This window comes from Thermobia domestica, chromosome 2 (genome assembly GCF_964235325.1).
Source record: "Thermobia domestica chromosome 2, izTheDome1.hap1.1, whole genome shotgun sequence".
In the NCBI taxonomy this organism is placed as follows: domain Eukaryota; kingdom Metazoa; phylum Arthropoda; class Insecta; order Zygentoma; family Lepismatidae; genus Thermobia; species Thermobia domestica.
The window spans coordinates 104,058,628-104,077,414 of NC_137455.1; the positions used below are offsets into that span (position 1 = coordinate 104,058,628).

The 18,787-nt window shown below is 35.2% G+C and overlaps 1 protein-coding gene across 1 annotated transcript in view; it reads right to left on the minus strand.

Moving 5' to 3' along the window:
* Nucleotides 1-10,234: 10,234 nt before the first annotated feature.
* Nucleotides 10,235-18,787, minus strand: part of LOC145679705 (venom dipeptidyl peptidase 4) — a 76,265-nt gene continuing 67,712 nt past the window's right edge. Inside the window, exons 15-16 of the mRNA XM_081750274.1 lie at nt 13,373-13,584; nt 10,235-10,354 (exon numbers count right to left, since the gene is read on the minus strand). Of these exons, the coding sequence (XP_081606400.1) occupies nt 10,247-10,354; nt 13,373-13,584 (320 nt within the window). The 3' untranslated portion in view covers nt 10,235-10,246. The remainder of the gene's footprint in view (nt 10,355-13,372; nt 13,585-18,787) is intronic.

The window sequence follows — 18,787 nt, forward strand, 5'->3', positions numbered from 1 at the left end:
TTGAATGTGATCTTGGCTCACCACGAAACTAATAATGTCGAAAAATTAAATAACACGTTAATTAGTCAGTGCTCAAAGCAGAACTTTACAATAAATACGTATCACCTATCAAACAGATAATTGGATCGAATCATCGAATATTCGTGATGGGAAATATTTGCATCATGTATACATATTTAATTCAATCGAGATGCCTTTCCGAAAGCGATTATTAGATAAGGTAAGATATGGAAATTTAATGTATAAAGATCAACCTGAGAGGGAGATTAATGATAATAACTCTTGCTCAGGAGAAGATTCAATGAAAATCTTTTGTTTCTATAACTTAACTTGGAGCACGAATTAAATGAGCTCCCACCCGGAATCAAATTCAATATTTCCAAGTGAAGCCGGTCGCGGTAACCATTTAACCATGAGGAGATTCACTGATGCACTTTCGTTTGATTATAAATCACAAATGACCTTTAAGCATTTCTAACTGCGTTCAGAAATGCCACGAGTTTCTTTAATGACATACTGTATAAGGCATACACAGCTAATACATGGCTGTGTTAATTCACCACAAAGGGTCTTTTTTTTATCCTAGTTCTGTTCAATCTTGACAAATATTTGATGCTACTTCAACTCCGTCGGATGTTGGAGCATATTATTAAAATAGTAGTGGCAAAGTCATTTACCACATATTTTAGTAACCATCACTCGTGTTGTTTTGTGTACAGTTGCCAAACAATTACTTTTACAAAAAAAAATTCTCATTAAATGTAAATAACTATTATGATGGATAATAAAGTATGTCATGATTTATTTATAAATGATTACAAATTGCTAAATATAGTCGGGAAGGAAGAAGAATATCGTTGACTTTATTGTTTCGATTTGGCAATCCGCTTCACAAATAAGGAAGAATATCGAGAAATGGTCAGCAGAGTAAACAAATTCGATGTCAAATATTCTTTTTTAAAATACTATTTTGAAGAGTCTTTATGGTCGAAAAAATATAAGAACAATGAAAACAGATGACAGTACTTTTAATACTAATGTGAATGTTGTCAGAAAATTCATACGTTCACAATACTATTTTCTTGAAGGATTTAAGAAAACATGATACATTGTTCATTACTTGGTATAAATATAAAATATACCGCGTAAAACTTTGCTAAAGAAACTAATACAAACCCTCAATGTCAGTTAATTTGATATTTATGTAAGGCAATGTGCACTCTAAATTTTACAGCATAGCTGTATCTATCTGATTCACAGGATTTTGAGGTAGCACTGTTAAACCTTTGTTAAGTCATTGTTCTTAGCAGATGAAAGGTTTCGCTGAACACTGACGAATAATATAGTTGCCAATAGTAATACCTCAATAGCTTGCTCGGGTGTTACTGACACCATATAGTATGTATATTGAAAGAAGATTATAGCGGTATCCCCATTTCCGTGTTTCTTCACCTAGTTCTTTAACACCACTCAACACCAATTCTATGTGAAATCGGTAACAATGGGCATGTGTTAACCTCAACGCCGGATCCTTGCTGATAAAATAATACGCTAAAGTGGTAATCATGCCGGGACCACTAAGCTGGAGTTGTTTTAACACATTCACCTTTCTGCTGGGTATTATCTGCAATATTTGTATACTTTAGTTTAAAAGACTAAACTACTCATGTGAGTTTGATCAATATTGACGAATTTATAAAACAGAAAAGTAATTTACTCCACAATCTCATATTTCAGGTTGATTTCTTTTCTTACCTAGAAAGAGTACACTATGTAATGAAGAAAATAATGGAATCAATTACTCTTCAGTTATTTTTATTACTGATTATTATTTTAACTTATCTATATATTGATTGTTCTTTCAGATTGAAACAACGAAAATCATGAACATTCGTACGTTTTTGGCCTTGACACAAGTTCTAAGGTTTTCATTCTTTCGTCACACAAATGCAATCATCTCTGAACTACACAAGCAACAGGTACTGAATTATTATTCATTCAACTGTGTCTCTCAAATTGTAGATTCCTTAAAGACACAAGCTGCGTTAGTTACTATAATTGGTCGAACCAATTATTCGCTAGAATCTAAACTCAGTGCATATATTGAGACTAAGCTAAATGTTCCTGTTCTACTAGGATCTCCATCAAGTGCAATATACAGTACGGAATACTCATTATACATAATTCTATCTTGTGATGATGTAACTATGAAAGCAGAACTAAAAGAATATATTATGTCACCGTATTGGAATTGTAGAGTTAGAACAATTGTTGTGTTAGAGACGTATAATTTAAGAGACAAGAAGATCAAAACAGTATTGGAGTTTGGATGGTCGCATAAAATGTTAAACTTAGTGGTAATTTCCATTATTAACAATGAAATGAATGCAGAAGTAGAATATAAGCCAGCCGTTCGTGTGTCCACATTCAATCCATTTCTTAATTCTTACAAGAATATTATTGATAAATCAATGAAAAGTTTCTTGTCCGAACAAGAACATTTATCAAAAGAAACATATTTTCCTGAAAAACTTAGAAATCTGCATGGATACAAGATAGTAGGTGAAGGTTTCCATAAGTTTCCGATGGCGTTATTCAAGAACCCAATTAACAGCAAAACTATTGATCCTGAGCCATTTGATGGCACTGATGTTAACACGTTATTTATATTAGCTTCTCACATGAATTTCACGCTTTATATCCGACACATTATTGATGTTGACAACACAAATATTACTTTCAATCATGTGTTTTACCAACTCGTCAAAGGAAATTGTGATTTCTTTTTAAATGCTATGCCATTGTACATTGATGACACAAGGGTATTGGATTATTCTATTCCAGTTCAACCTCTTGTTCTTTCCTTTGTTGTTCCAACAGCTAAAACTATTCCCTTTCCGATAATGATGACACACGCTTTCAAATTTGAAGTATGGCTTTTAGTTACAGTAACTGTTGGTATAACAGGAATAACGTTCAGATGTTTCGTTATGATTATGAAGGAACAAATTGAAAGATCTGTAGCTGATAACGTTACATTCCTGAGTGTCGTTTCGACACTTTTCCAAATGTCTGTTCGTATACCACAAGCAGTACATTTACGAATTTTGTTTATCGGATTTACCTTTTATTCTCTAGTCATAGCTAGTATATATGCTGCACACTTGGCAAATATATTAACTGTTCCTTTCTATTACAAAGAAATGGATACTTTAGATGATGTGGCTGCAAGTAGTTTGAAAATAAGCAGCCACCCAGAACATAAGGAAGCTATTGAAGAGTCCAGTAATCCTGCGATGATCAAAATGTACCAGAGGTACCTTGCTGATAAAGACGTTGCTGGAATGTTGCGGCAAATGGCAAAAAACAACGATATCGCTCTATTTGAACCTAGAGTATATCTTGAAAACTACTTCATAGATTTACAAATGTATCAGAATGGTCGTTGTTTGTTGCACATTGTACAGCAACCAGTTCTTGTCCATTTCATTTCCATTTTCTTTGCAAGATGGTCACCGTTTCTGCCAAAGATCAACTTTCACATTCGTAACATTTTAGAAGCTGGACTTCGTGATAAATGGTACGATGACTTAATATACACCAAGGGACTTGAAAATGGAATATCTCAAAGGCGCTCAGATGATCGTCGGGTTGTTCTCTCACTTACTCACATACGCCTATTCTTTTACTTGTTACTTTCCGGGCTTGGAATTAGTTGTATATTGTTTGTATTAGAAATACTATATTTTTATTGCCATCTTTGTTGAATCGCAAAGCGTCAACAACAAATTTATTCCCATATATAGATATTTTTTCAAGAGCGTCATGTTACTACAATGACTAAACATTGCTAGAATAATTTATTAAAATAGTATAATCAACAGGATTATTTAGTGAAATCCTTGTATTTCTACAATTTCGCCATACAACAACAACAACAACAACAACAAAATAATATCAGACAAACTACATGTTTGAGTCAGGCTACTGTTTAAACAAATAAAAAGAAAGTTTATCCAGAAGGAAAAGAGGGGACTATGCATTTCTTTGCATATATCATTAAATTCATGGATTCATCTTCACTCATTACTTTTCATTAATCTCAAGTAGATAACGTTAAAACCAAACTTTAATATGTGTACAGTACCTCACATTGGCAATCTTTAGACCTTGCGATATCGAATGTAATATTCAATCTTAACCAATATGTGTTTGAGAGTTTTTATGTATGTTTAGTTGGTACTATTGCCGCATCTCAGCATTGATATATTTTCAGTTGTATGATGGTATAAACGTAGTGGCGAGGCAAATGTTTTGGATATACTGATTGTGAGTGTGCTCATTGTTTCCATTGTATATGCGTGACTCATAAGCTCTTTGAGTTGTAGGTTTTTTTAAAGCACATTTTGATTATTTTTAATTTTTTGAAAATACACTCAATGCATATGGAGTGAGATATTATTCTTTTACTTGTTACTTTCCGGGCTTGGAATTAGTTGTATATTGTTTGTATTAGAAATACTATATTTTTATTGCCATCTTTGTTGAATCGCAAAGCGTCAACAACAAATTTATTCCCATATATAGATATTTTTTCAAGAGCGTCATGTTACTACAATGACTAAACATTGCTAGAATAATTTATTAAAATAGTATAATCAACAGGATTATTTAGTGAAATCCTTGTATTTCTACAATTTCGCCATACAACAACAACAACAACAACAACAAAATAATATCAGACAAACTACATGTTTGAGTCAGGCTACTGTTTAAACAAATAAAAAGAAAGTTTATCCAGAAGGAAAAGAGGGGACTATGCATTTCTTTGCATATATCATTAAATTCATGGATTCATCTTCACTCATTACTTTTCATTAATCTCAAGTAGATAACGTTAAAACCAAACTTTAATATGTGTACAGTACCTCACATTGGCAATCTTTAGACCTTGCGATATCGAATGTAATATTCAATCTTAACCAATATGTGTTTGAGAGTTTTTATGTATGTTTAGTTGGTACTATTGCCGCATCTCAGCATTGATATATTTTCAGTTGTATGATGGTATAAACGTAGTGGCGAGGCAAATGTTTTGGATATACTGATTGTGAGTGTGCTCATTGTTTCCATTGTATATGCGTGACTCATAAGCTCTTTGAGTTGTAGGTTTTTTTAAAGCACATTTTGATTATTTTTAATTTTTTGAAAATACACTCAATGCATATGGAGTGAGATATTATTTGTACCACACCAATTAACACTATGAAAGGAGAACGCCAGGTAAACGCATCTGCTATGCTTTATAATTGTGTATGATGAACATAATACAAGTTGGTTTTCTAATTGACAACTTGATGAATCAATATTATAATAGACTGGCACAGTATCAAACTTCATTTAGAGTTGAAAGGAAAGTATTTGTCATTTTAGATATTGATTTGCTTTAGTATACATTAGAAACGTATTATCATTTATCATTATATATATGTTTGTATATAACTGTTCTTTTTCTAAATAGTGTCGATTTTAGAGCAAGTTTTCATACATTTAGAACAGTTCTCTGTAATTAATTAATTCTCTGTAATTCTCCAAACTATTGAGTTGATTTCACTTTGAGTTTCGCGTTTCTTTCCATACCGAGGCTACATAAGACGTGTATGTATAATTTAACGTGAAATCCGAAACATGACCTCCCACCAAGAATTAAACGTGGGTCTCGAGTGCCGAAGGCGCGTAAGCTGGTCATATAGTCACGAAGAGGTCTTGTTTGTGTTGGTTTCCTATAATTTATGCATGGATATTCAGGTTGTATGCCTATGTATAAGAAATTAGGAGAATGTGTATATTTAATTAATATAGAGGTTTTAACAGGAGACCCAAAATAGATTTTATGAGGTGGTACATTTTATTATTATAGGTGTTGATTGTAAAGAGATGCAGTAGATTTTTCTAAGAATTATGTAATAACGTGGAAAATAAAAGTATATTAACAGAATGTTATTGGTTATATTATTAATTACTAAATATAGAGTAAAAGGTTATTATAAGCAGTTATGTGATGAGATGTAGACTGGCCATAATAAGAAAGAGAGTTTAGGTCCCGATCCTTTTTCTTTAAAAATTTTAAATATAGCACAAATCTATATGTAAATAATTTTGGGAATTGAGGTGAATATAATGCATAATTAAGAAAATAGCATGATGAATTAGGGACATTTTGAAATTTTAAACTGAAATTACAACGAAACATTGACCAGCGTGTTTGCATTATACAGAAATATCGCTTGAATGTAATTATGCACATCACAAAGAATAATGCGCATCTAACGATTAAAATGTTAATGTCAATGCAAAATATCTTTAATGTATATTATAAAAGTGACATGTATAACCAATAACCAAGCTAAAAGTACTTGAACATCCATCTCTCTTGTTGAAATTCTGTATTTTTATCTGTACATAAAATTGCAATAACCGTACACTAGGGTGGGCCGAATTTTTTTTTTGGAATTTCAATTGGTCGGGTTGCGGAAAAGTTGCCTCGTGTTAGTGGTAGTGAACACACAACATTTGGATTTTTTCGGTCAACCCCTTCCTTTGCCTCATGGGACTTGAATATTTTTATAGCTGCGGCTATGCAACCCGCACGACACTACGAAGTAAATTGTGCGGTAGAGGTATTTTTGGTTTGATTTTCGATTAGCCGGGCTGCGGAAAAGTTGCATCATGTTAGTGGCAGTCTACACCGAAAATTTGGATGCTTTTAGTCATCCCCTTCCTTTGCCTCATGGGAGTTGAATATTTTTATAGCAGCGGCTATGCAACATGCACAACACTACGAAAAGAATTGCGCTGCACAGCTATAACCTTTGGTTCTTTTTCACATTGAAGCATTCTGTGGCTGAAAATAAAACGCAAGACAAAAATGAGATGTGATATTGTTTCTACGTTGTTAAAAATTATAATCAATTAGGCGAAAAACTGTATTTTTATGTTTCAATTCATGTTCTTCATACATAGCATGAAAAATATGTTGTCAACCTTACATTGCAGCAATTTCTTTCAGACCCGTTGATATTATAAAGAAATTTTAATCAAGTAACCTGATACCAAGTAATTTTGAAATCGGCTGTGCAATAATAGAAAATATATATTTACCTACAACATCGTACACGACTTTAATAATAATACGTAAAGCATTTTTTAAATAAGAATTCGGAAACATTGTAATTTTATACACAGTCCAGCAGCCTGTGTTTTTCGGCGTCGGCCTGACCTGACAAGATGGTGTTAAAAGATTTGAGTAACCACCAGCAGTACCTTTTGGATATTTGCCGAGCCGTTTCAGAAGATTTGTGTCCACCAGACCTTCAGAAGGAAAACCCTGGACCAATTGTCATGTCCCTATGATCGACGACAGCGTCTTGCATTCTCCGATTGTATATTAGCACCAAAAATCCCGAAGAAACACTTCGTTGGCTTGCACAGTATGTCGGCATAGTATTTGCACAAGTTTAGCTTGAAATAAAAAAGCATTCTCTCTCTAACCAACGGGACACGACACTTGTGGCTACTCGCTCGATCTGCATCCTTTCTTCCAGAGGAATTAACAAGAGTCCTGTGTATTGTGATTAGCTCAACGCTTACTTTGAACACCCAGAAAACTTGTTGTTAGCCAACAGGAGCCAGGACATCCAAGGTTTAGGATGGAGAAGAATAAAAAAGTGTCGACAGAGAAAGAGATCAAGTCTATTTGAATATGTTGTTCCGAAAGTAAACTTAGACGCAAATATCATGAGATGATCGGTTGGTTCTCAACCGACATCTCCGAGCCACCATTGACAAGAGAACTTCCTTCGGGCCAGATACAAGAAAATATTAGAACGGCGGCTACAGCTTCTGAGGAAATTAGATGTTTTCCGTGCCATTCGCTAGCGGTGGAGAGGACGATAAAAGTAGTTACAGAAGCGTCAGCATTAGTGTGTGGAGCGGATCGAAGAAATGACTTTATCATGGCAAAAGTAGAGTCTCGAAAAAAAATGCAAAAGTTGGATTCCCAGCAGGACTATCAAATGTAAATGAGCCAAAAACCGGAAGCAAGTGGGTGGGCGGGTGGAACTCGATTTGCAGCCACCTCCTCGTGGTGGTTCTGTGGAGTTTCGGAGTGTATGTGCCAAGACGAGCTAAGAGCTACAAGGGAAGTTTTATCAACAATTTTTCATGATGTATATTCATAATGCGTTTTGAAAACATCAATGCAATTTCTTCGTTTAATTGGTTATAATTTTTAACCACACAGAAACAATATTACATATCACTTTTATCTTGCGTTTTATTTTCAGCCTCAGAATGCTTCAGTATGAAAAAGAACCAAAGGTTACAGCTGTGCAGTGCAAGTTTTTCGTAGTGTCGTGCGGGTTGCATAACCACGACTATAAAAAATATTCAAGTCGCATGAGGCAAAGGAAGGGGATGACCAAAAACATTCACATTTTCGGTATAGACTACCACTAACACAAGGAAACTTTTCCGTAACCCGGCCAATCGAAATTCCAAAAAAAGTTTTTTCTCGGCCCACTCTACCGTACACTGTTATGCTTGCTTTCAAACCTATTTGGTCTAGGAATTAATTCGTGCGGGTGGACAAGAGATGGCGCAACGAACGGAGCGTCCCACAGTTCCGTGTATCCACACATGTGTTGCAAACCCCTGTCATCGCGTATCGTTCGTAGTATAGGGCAGTGGATTAAAGCGTCAACAACACCAGTTTGTAGTTAAGTGAACATGGCGCAATTTGTGCCTGATAAAGTGTTTTTGCGGGGTGTCCTGCTGCATTACTTTAACATGCAGAAAAGTGCGACTGAAAGTCATCGTATTTTGGTGGAAGTGTATGGTGACCATGCTCTAGCTGAGCGAACGTGTCAGAAGTGGTTTGCACGGTTTAGAAGTGGTGATTTCGGCTTGGCAGACCAAGAGCGAGCTGGACAGCCAAAAAAATTTCAAGACGAAGAATTACAGCATTGCTCGGGGCAGGATTCGTGTCAAACGCAGGAACAACTTGCAGCAGCATTAGGCGTTGATCAAACAACAGTCTCCAAACGCTTGAAAGCCATGGGAATGATTCAAAAGATGTCACATTGGGTTCCACATGAATTGAAAGACAGAGACGTTGAAAGACGAAAAACCATTTGCGAATTGCTGCTTCAACGACAGAGCAGAAAGGGGTTTCTGCATCGAATTATTACGGGTGATGAGAAGTGGATCCATTACGAGAACCCTAAACGAAAAAAGGCCTGGGTGAAACCAGGTGAGCAAGGTCCCTCACAACCAAAACGAGATATTCACTGTGCAAAGGTTATGCTGTGCATATGGTGGGATATGAAAGGTGTGGTGTACTATGAGCTGCTGCAACCGGGTGAAACTATGAATGGAGAACGTTATCGATGACAATTAATGCGTTTGAAGCAAGCTCTGGCCAGAACACGACCAGAATGGGAGAACAGACATGATAAACTTATTGTTCAACATGATAACGCTCGCCCACATGTCGCAAAACCGGTCAAAACTATTTAGAAAATGTCGGATGGGAAGTTTTACCCCACCCGCCGTATTCACCAGACGTTGCTCCTTCGGACTACTACTTGTTCGATTGCATGAACAACGATTTGATTGGACAGCGGTTTACTTCTTCAGAAGATATTGAAACATGGGTCTCTGACTGGATCGCTTCCAAGGATGAGGACTTCTTTCGCCACGGAATCCGTACATTGCCTGACAGATGGGCGAAAGTGGTGGCTAGCGATGGACAATATTTTTCTTAAGGTATTTATGTATTTTGTGTTTGTACTACAGCTTCAATGTGTGCGTACCAACCGCACGAATTAATTCCTAGACCAAATATGTTCTGAAACTAGAAATACTTGCTAGTACGAGTTTAAATTTTCTAAAAGAAATTTGAGTATTCACGATTTTTTTCACGATGATTTTACAGTGCCATTGCAATTTCATGTAGTATCTCAGTGTTGACAATTTTTAAACAGAATTTTAAAATGTAACATTCTTTAGCTTTGAATCGACGTGTATGTTATAATTTTTTGAGACTGAAATTGTAACAGATTAAATAATTTATTATCTATTTTTCTTACAAATTATATGATTTAAAAATTACATATTTGAGAACATATTAAAAAAAACGTTGATTTTCGACAACCAAAACTATAATAACTGCAATCCTCGGTAAATTTTATGAAGTTGTGTTGTTTAGCTGTAGTACTTCAGTCCAAAATTGATCCATTGAATGATATAAATGTTTAGTGACACCTCCTAGGCCATGGTTTTCATCAGGATAGCTCTGAAAACAAATATTGCATTACAGAACTTTTAACTAAGCTAATGCTAACAGAAATTGTATCAGTTGCTAATAAGAAGCTCTATATAAAAATAAGTTAATTGTATGAAATTAAGTAATACACAAGAGCTAGGCAAACTGTACATATAAGTAGATACGTACATGAAAGTTTGATGTACGTTATTGATCATTATTAATCTAGGTGATGGTATTTGAATTCAAAATTACTTTTAACGAGCTTAGCAGCAACACGTGCTTCACATGAAAATTGGAAGTAGCTAATTTTAAGTTAATCTGAGCGACTAGCGGTCCCAATTCCTCAAATTAAAATAAAATATATGATTTCACACCCGACGATTATCCCCTGTAGGAAAAAGAATGCTAATGGAAAGTTAAAGGGTAAAATTTCAGTAAATGGAGAAATGAGAATGTAGGAAGAAATGGGAGAACTTCAAGAAAAACCGCGGTCACAATATTATCGTTCTCACGGACATTACTTTCATTTTTCTACGATGTGGCAAAGTTACTCAAAGGAAATATTTGGAATCAATATAAAATATCACTGATGATGTGGAGGTATTTCGCTAAAGGGAAAATCTTCACTAAACATGATTGCAATACGAAATGGAAGACAGTTTAACTTATTACAGATTTAATCGGTCCTATTAATATATTAACGATTTAATTTCTGGCATTTTTATTACAGTGAATATCTGCGAAAATTTCCTACAGTGAATATACGCGTGCATGGACATAGTTTTAGACTACAACCTGAGAGGAGGAAATAATAAAGATAAATTATGGAATATCACTAATATCCCCATCTCTAGAAAATTAGAGATAGATGAATCTGCAAGAAGAGACAAGGGGAAAAAAGATTGAGAGAGAAAGAGAGAGAGAGAGAGAGAGAGAAAAAGAAAGAAGAAGGAGAGGAAGATGTGCTATGCCGTTATACAGTAGAAGAATTAACGTTTACCTTTCTCTTTGCTCTCTGAGTCTTTTTCTCCTATTATTTCCTAATTGCTACTACGAAATAATTTCATACACACCAAATATGTTACTAATCAAAGATTGGACGAATTTCTTCAAGAAATATTAACGTTTTCCACGACGTTTAACTTACTTCTTCCAGCATTCACAATTAAGAATTCCAGTTTTACTAATTCAGAAAGAACTGTTAGTTTTATGCCTGTATGCTACGGTGGGTTGTATAATTCATAGGTAAAGGCAGGGAGCGAAATTCTGGAGGAATGATAGGAAATTCGCCTGCATTTAATATTTTTGGAAGAAAATTCTCCTTCGTCGAAAGCTTGAAAATTAATTACAGTAATTCATATATACGGATACCGGTAGATTTCGCAAGTAGGTCTATTAATGGGTGAACTAGTGCCTAATGCCATCCCTAATTCTATATAGTTTAATTATTATGATTATGAATGTTCAATTATGTGAACTCTCCATGTCGAAACATTCCAGTACGAAGAAATTATTATTATTATTATTATTATTATTATTATTATTATTATTATTATTATTATTATTATTATTATTATTATTATTATTATTTAATTTCTGTCTCTCCCCTTTCGTTTCGACTGTTATCATTTCGCACCCTGGATAAAGGTGAAGCCCATTTAAATAGAGTTTATTTGTAAACTGCTCAAGAACTTCTGTTCACTACAATACATACAAAAATGCTGGATCAACCCTTTGTAATGGCAAACTATTTATGAAAATAAGATCTATACCTTACCGGAAGTAACTATCTACGTACACACGTATTTGACAGTTGACAAATTTTCTTTTGCCAATAACTCGGGAACAAAGGAATTAATTTGGATCTTTTTGTTGTTATCCTTAGAACAGTTATAACTTGACAACTTGCCGAAGTCGGTAGTCTAATAGGTTAATTTATTGTTGAGTTATTAGGAAAAGAAATGTTGTCAACTGAAGAATACTTTCTTTCGTGACTATACATAACCTACATGTGATTCTAGTACATGCTAAAGACTTAATGGTGTTTGGCCAAAAATATCAGCTTGAGGACTGACTGACTTTTGATATTATTTATGAAACTTATTTATTGTTGTTTAAACACAGAATGGCTAATATTCTTTTTTATACGGAAAACATCATAATAATAAGAATATTATATTTAAATGAAACTAGAGCAGTGTTTTCCAACCGGTGTGCCGCGAGTAGGCCGTTGGTGTGCCGCGAGGAAATTAAAACAAAATTATTAATCCTATAGCAATCAAATTGCAAGACATAGGGAAAATTGTATATTTGTATTTCACATTACTATGAACCTCTACTATGAATCTACAATTTTAAGTTTCATACTTGACTTACTTTTCTGTACATTTTTAACGTTGAAAAAAGTATTTGTTATCATTGTTATGATCATTATTGCTTCTTTATTGTTGCATACAATTTCGTAACTTGAAATTTTAAAATATGATTCAATCCTTTCGACAAAGCAAATGTGCATACAAATTACCTACATTTGTCTTTTAAAAGTAAGAGATTTGTTTGTTCGTTCATTATTTAGTGATCTTCCTTCTTTGTAAAAGGTTGGATACAGTGTTCGAAAAAGGAATTGTACTTTTAGAAACCTGAGTACTGTATTTCATTGCAATTGTTGTCAAGTTTTAAATTAGAATGGAAAATATGCATAATGATTTATCACCGTGGAAACCCAGTGATCGAGCTTTCTTCTCTGTGAGGAGATGAATAATCACAGAGAAAAAATACCACTATATTTTATATTTTCAAATTATAATAATAATAATAATAATAATAATAATAATAATAATAATAATAATAATAATAATAATAATAATAATAATAATAATATCTATATGAGTGTGCCGCAAGAATTCAAGTTACACCTGTAGTATGCCGCAAGTTGAAAAAGGTTGGGAAACGCTGAACTAGAGTATCTACTTAATAAGATCTTCACCATTGTCTGGCTAATTGTACTCTATTTAGCTCTGAAAGAGTTCTTAACCTGTAACTCACCTGTTGCCTAAACAAAATATCGTTTCTTTCTAGCTGCCTCGAAAGCATCATGGACTGTTGATAATGAACGTTATCATCACCATTTCCATGAATAAGATAATACTTCTTATTTTTGAAGTTATCTACAAGTCTTGTCACATCACTGGCATTGTATCCCTCTAAATTGTCATCCACTGTAGGCAATCCCATATAGCGCTCAGTGTAGATAGAATCTGAAATTAAAAGTTAGAGTTTCAACCATTAATGGTAAAGTTACTGTTTACCATCAGTGATGGCAATTAAAATGTAATTTCTGGTACCTTTTGATATATTTTGACGGATTTTGTCTGAACTCTCCCCCACCCTTCGCAAATTTTTGTTTTCTAACTAATGCGAGAACATAAAGAAAGATAACAATATAAGATCACAGTTCTTACTCACAGAGTGTCATAATATGAACTAAAATCATTGTAGGGTAAATGTGCCAGTTCTCGACCACCTAACTCATTTTCGTATGGTCCTTAATCGTTGTTCACTGAGTGGAACAACTTACGAGGATGTAACTAGCTCACATGTTCCTAAAAGTATATTTTATCTATATTTTATCCAAAACTGAGATAACTTATACCACTTATATAATATTAGTTGGAGAAACACCAATGAGTAATTTTTTTTAGTCTTCGACCACTTTTCGTTAATGTTCGACCACATACTGTTTAGTCATCGACAACTACTCGGTTTATGTGTTTTTAATTATATACCTCTAAAGTCGGAAACACACTTAATTGTTTGCATACTTCCGCAAAACATACAAACACCAAATTTTGCATACTTGTTCGTCATGTGATGTGAGTAATGGGAAAATTCCGATATCATGAAAAAGGCGACATTTTCCATGTAAATGAAGTGTCGAAATTTTTCGTCGTTTCGAAATGCTGGTTTTTAGAGTAGTTCCGTACATCATAGAAACGTCATATTTTGTCAGACAGTGAAGATAGGAACATTGATTATGCTAGAAGAAAGAGCATTAAAATTCGTTTTTGTTTGGCGGCGCAAATCAAAAAAATGTGAAATTTTTAATGGCTGCGTTTGGACTTTGAAATTCCAAGGAGATGTTTATTCTGATGCGTAGTTTGCGAATCCGCCCTTATCCTTGAAAAAAAAATAGTCATTTTCGGTGTAAGAAAGTGCTAAGTATGTTATAAGGGGGCGTTTAATTCTAGACAACTTGTAGATATGGTGGAACCACGGAATTGCGTTCAAGTGTGTGGATTAAAGCCTAAGTAAGGGGAAAAATCAGACATGTTGGAAAAGTCGTCATCTTCGATTCAAGATGGCGGTTCAAAAGTTTATAATCACGAAAATTGTAAGTTATTCTCACGGTAGCACAGTCATGTTTCGCTATACTCTTAAGGATGAAGAGCAGTTTCAGTGAAGAAACAAATCATTGGAGAAGTCGCCATCTTGAATGCAAAGATGCCATGTTGTTGAATTGGCTTGATCTGCCTTGTTATGAGCTATGTAAAGCATAATAGAACAAAAATGAATCAACATACGAGCATAGCTCAGAGGTAACGTGTGGACTTTCTAAGTAGTAGGTGTGGGTTCTATTCCCGACTAAACGGTTTTGTATTTTTTTTCTTATCTCCATTTCTTCTTATTAGCAAAGTACTTTCTGTTCGTATTGCGGGAACGAAATATTTTCATTATTACATACGTAGAGGGAAAATATATATTTATACGGCAACTTTTGAGATAGTCTTGAAAGGAGGCAGTATGTTCGTGTAAAGTTTCGAGACGATACTGAAATATTTAAAATCAAACATATGTAGCTTTGGAAATGGAGCATCACCAGTGTGTCTTTTGGAAGCAATGTTCCCGGAGGGGGGGGGGAGAATTATTAGGCTGGGGCACTGCTGATAATATTCTCTTGTTATTGTATTATAAACGTATTATTTTGATCTCGCCAGGGGTGCTCTGAGGAGGCAGTGTCTCCGAAAAAGATTCTAAAAGAAACGTTGGGCATCATTTTCACGATATAGTGTCCATACAAGACAACAATACATTTTGTCTCGCGACAACAGTTTCTGCTTCAAACCGGAAATGATTGCAAAATATCTCTCTCCCCTTTTATGTCCCTCGTTAAGATACATGCGTATACCAAATTTGAAGTGAGTACCACAAGTGGAAAGTATAAAATATTAATTTTAAGGAAATACACACACACACTGGGACGTACGCACGGGGTGGGTCCTGGGGGTCCGGACCTCCACCGAAATTCCAACTTTTGTGTAAATTTAGCTTAATTTTAGGGACAAGTTTAGGAATTTCAATATAAAATACCCTGATATTGAGTTTGGACCCCTCCTGAAAATAATTCCTGTGTACGCTACTGCACACACACGCTCATACACACACACACATAGACACAAATGAGACAGATGCCAAAACTGGAAAACACGTTTTTGATCATTATAAAAGTACAATGTATCAAAGCAAACATTGTTGTTCCAGGGCCACCCGCAGATTCCCAGGCGGGATCCAACTCAAAAATTACAAAAGGTAAGGGGGTGAAGTAGTATATCGTTCGAAACTTCTTGGGAAATGAAAGAAGACGAACAAGTCCCAACTCTCTAAAATTACCCTGTGCAAAATGGCGGCCGGTCAAACTGTCAGCAAAAACGTCATTGTAGAGTCTATGGCCACCCTCCAAAGAAAAAAAATGAAACGGTAAGACAGATGTCAAAAAAGAAAAAGATGTGTGTCATCTTTTCAAAAGTACAATGATTGAAAGTAAAAATGTTTGTCCCAGGGTCCTCCACAAGGTTCCATACGTGGTCTTACTCAAAATTTTCAAATGGCAAATATGGTCAAATAAAGCTGTTGAGAAATAAAAGAACACGGAACAAGTCTCGATCCACTAAAATTACCCTGTGTAAAATGGCGGCCGGTCAAAATGTACATCTTCATTTCGAGTTTCTGAGCACGGTCACTTTCCATTTTGCAATCGGCACTTGTTTTCATTCTGAGACATTTGTACGTATTTACTCTTCCTGGTGCAAGGAATTCTTTCGTTTGAATCATTTTATAATTGATAAACCAGATAACGAGCATAAGTACCACTGTTGTGCAGTCATAAACGTAAATAAGTAGAGGTAAGAGTCTTTACTTCTGATGGCCCCAACCTCTACTTATTTATGTTCGTGGAAGTACATTATATGTTAACTAGTCAGTTCTATACTCAAAGATGTCAAATGTTGTCGTTTCTTTTCTTTATGTCTTAATTTGCTTTTATTTTATTATTTTTTTCTTTATTTAGATATTATTGGGCTATTATATAGATATAGCTTATATTATTTAGATATTAAGAGCAGAATCTCACAGTAGGGGCATTTCCTTTCTTTCCGTTGAGTACGAGAATTAAAGTGAAAATAAACTAAAACCCGGTTACAGAAACAACAACTAAAATGCATGATGTTTGCACAGTATTATCGTAGAGCGTCCATACTTGTTCTATCTGCTTTCATTTAATAACAGCTTTAAACGATGTGCTACTTGACCTCCCTTGCCATTTGAACAATTTGAACATGACCCCGCCTGGGACATTGTGGAGGACCCTGAGACAAATATTTTTACTTCCAATCATTGTACTTTTGAAATGATGACACACATGTTTTCCTGTTTTGACATCTGCCTCACCGTTTCAGGATTTTTTTGGGGGTGGCCATCGACTTTACAATGACGTTTTTGCTGACAGTTTGACCGGCCGCCATTTTGCACAAGGTAATTTTAGAGTATTGAGACTTGTTCCGTCTTCTTTCATTTCCCAAGAAGTTTCGAACGATATGCTACTTCACCCCATTACCTTTTGTAATTTTTGAGTTGGACCCCGCCCAGTACACTGCAGGTGGCCTTGTGACAAGAATTTTTGCTTTGATACGTTGTACTTTTAAAATAATCAAACACATGTTTTCTAGTTTTGGCATCTGTCTTATCGTTTGCAATTTCAAGGGGTGGTAACGGATTATCTTGACACTCTATATATCCATATAACTCGCATAGTATATGCATTCGGAAATTTTTTATTACAGTTTTGTAATAGGCGTCATTAGTGCTTCCCATTGGTATATAAACCATCTTCCACTTCGATATATAATCTCCCTCTCTTCCCTTGTAAGTTACAAGTATTACCTAGAGCACACAAGACAAGAAATGTCACGGTAGCTACACCGTGAAGCCTTCACCTCTGGTGTATGTGGTAGTCGGTTCGATCTCGGTTAGTGCCATGTGAGCTTTGTGGTGGACAAACATTGAATGTGTGTGTGGGAACCGCGGTGGCTCAGTGGTAGAGCGTTCACCTCTGGTGCTTGGGGTCTCGGGTTCGATCCCAGCCCCGCCAAGTGAACTTTGTGGTGGGCAAACACCGTGTGCGTGGGTTTTCTCGGGGTTCTCCCGTTTCCTCCAACTTTCTTCATTCCACCATTTCATTCATTACTCATCATCACTGTCTCGTTTAGCCTAACTGGCATAACCGTGGGACGTAAAACTCAAAGATTTCATTTCATTTCATTTCATTTTTCGAATGTGTGTGTTTTCTCAAAGTTGTCTAGTATCCTACCACTTTCTTCATTCCATTAATTTTCCCATCATCAACCATTCGGCCAAAGTTGCCTAATGGTCTTAAAAATAAATTCAAATAAGCTCACAAGGCAAGGACAAATAGTTTACAAGATAATATATCTCTGCTGTTAGTTGTCTGAGGCTTCTCGACCCTGTTTTTTTTTTCATTCTAAAACGTTGAAATTTGTTTCACCAGTTTCAATACACGAATATACAGTAAATTGCTCATAGGTACGTCGAAGATGAAGACACTAATGTTAAATCAACATGCACGGCAGTGCATGGCAGCCAAGTTCCGCGAAGCAAATGAAAACTGGCCTGCACTGCCGTAAGCATATTATACACGAACAAGAGTTTTGGGTAAAATCGCCGATTTCGAGGCTTTGTAAAAACGATTCTATTAAGGGTAGAAACATGAAATTTAGAATATAAGGAGATATCCCACAGATGTACTCATATGCCAAATCTCACATTCCTACATTCAACCATATTTGAGTACTGGACCCCCAAAATATGCAGTTTTCAGGCTCACTGACTCACTGACTCACTCATCAAATTGATTAGGTACTTCCCAATTAGACAGAAACGTGAAACTTTGCATAAAGGTACCCTATAACAATTTGAGTATGGAAAAAGTCCAAAATCTGAGGAATGTCCTATGCGAAATTTTTTATGGGCAAAAAACTGTCCTTAGCCAGGAAAAAAATCATTTCACTTACTCACTCATCAAATTGATTAGGTACTTCCCAATGAGATAGAAACTTGAAACTTTGCATAAAGGTACGCTACAATAACTTGAGTATAGAAAAAGTCCGA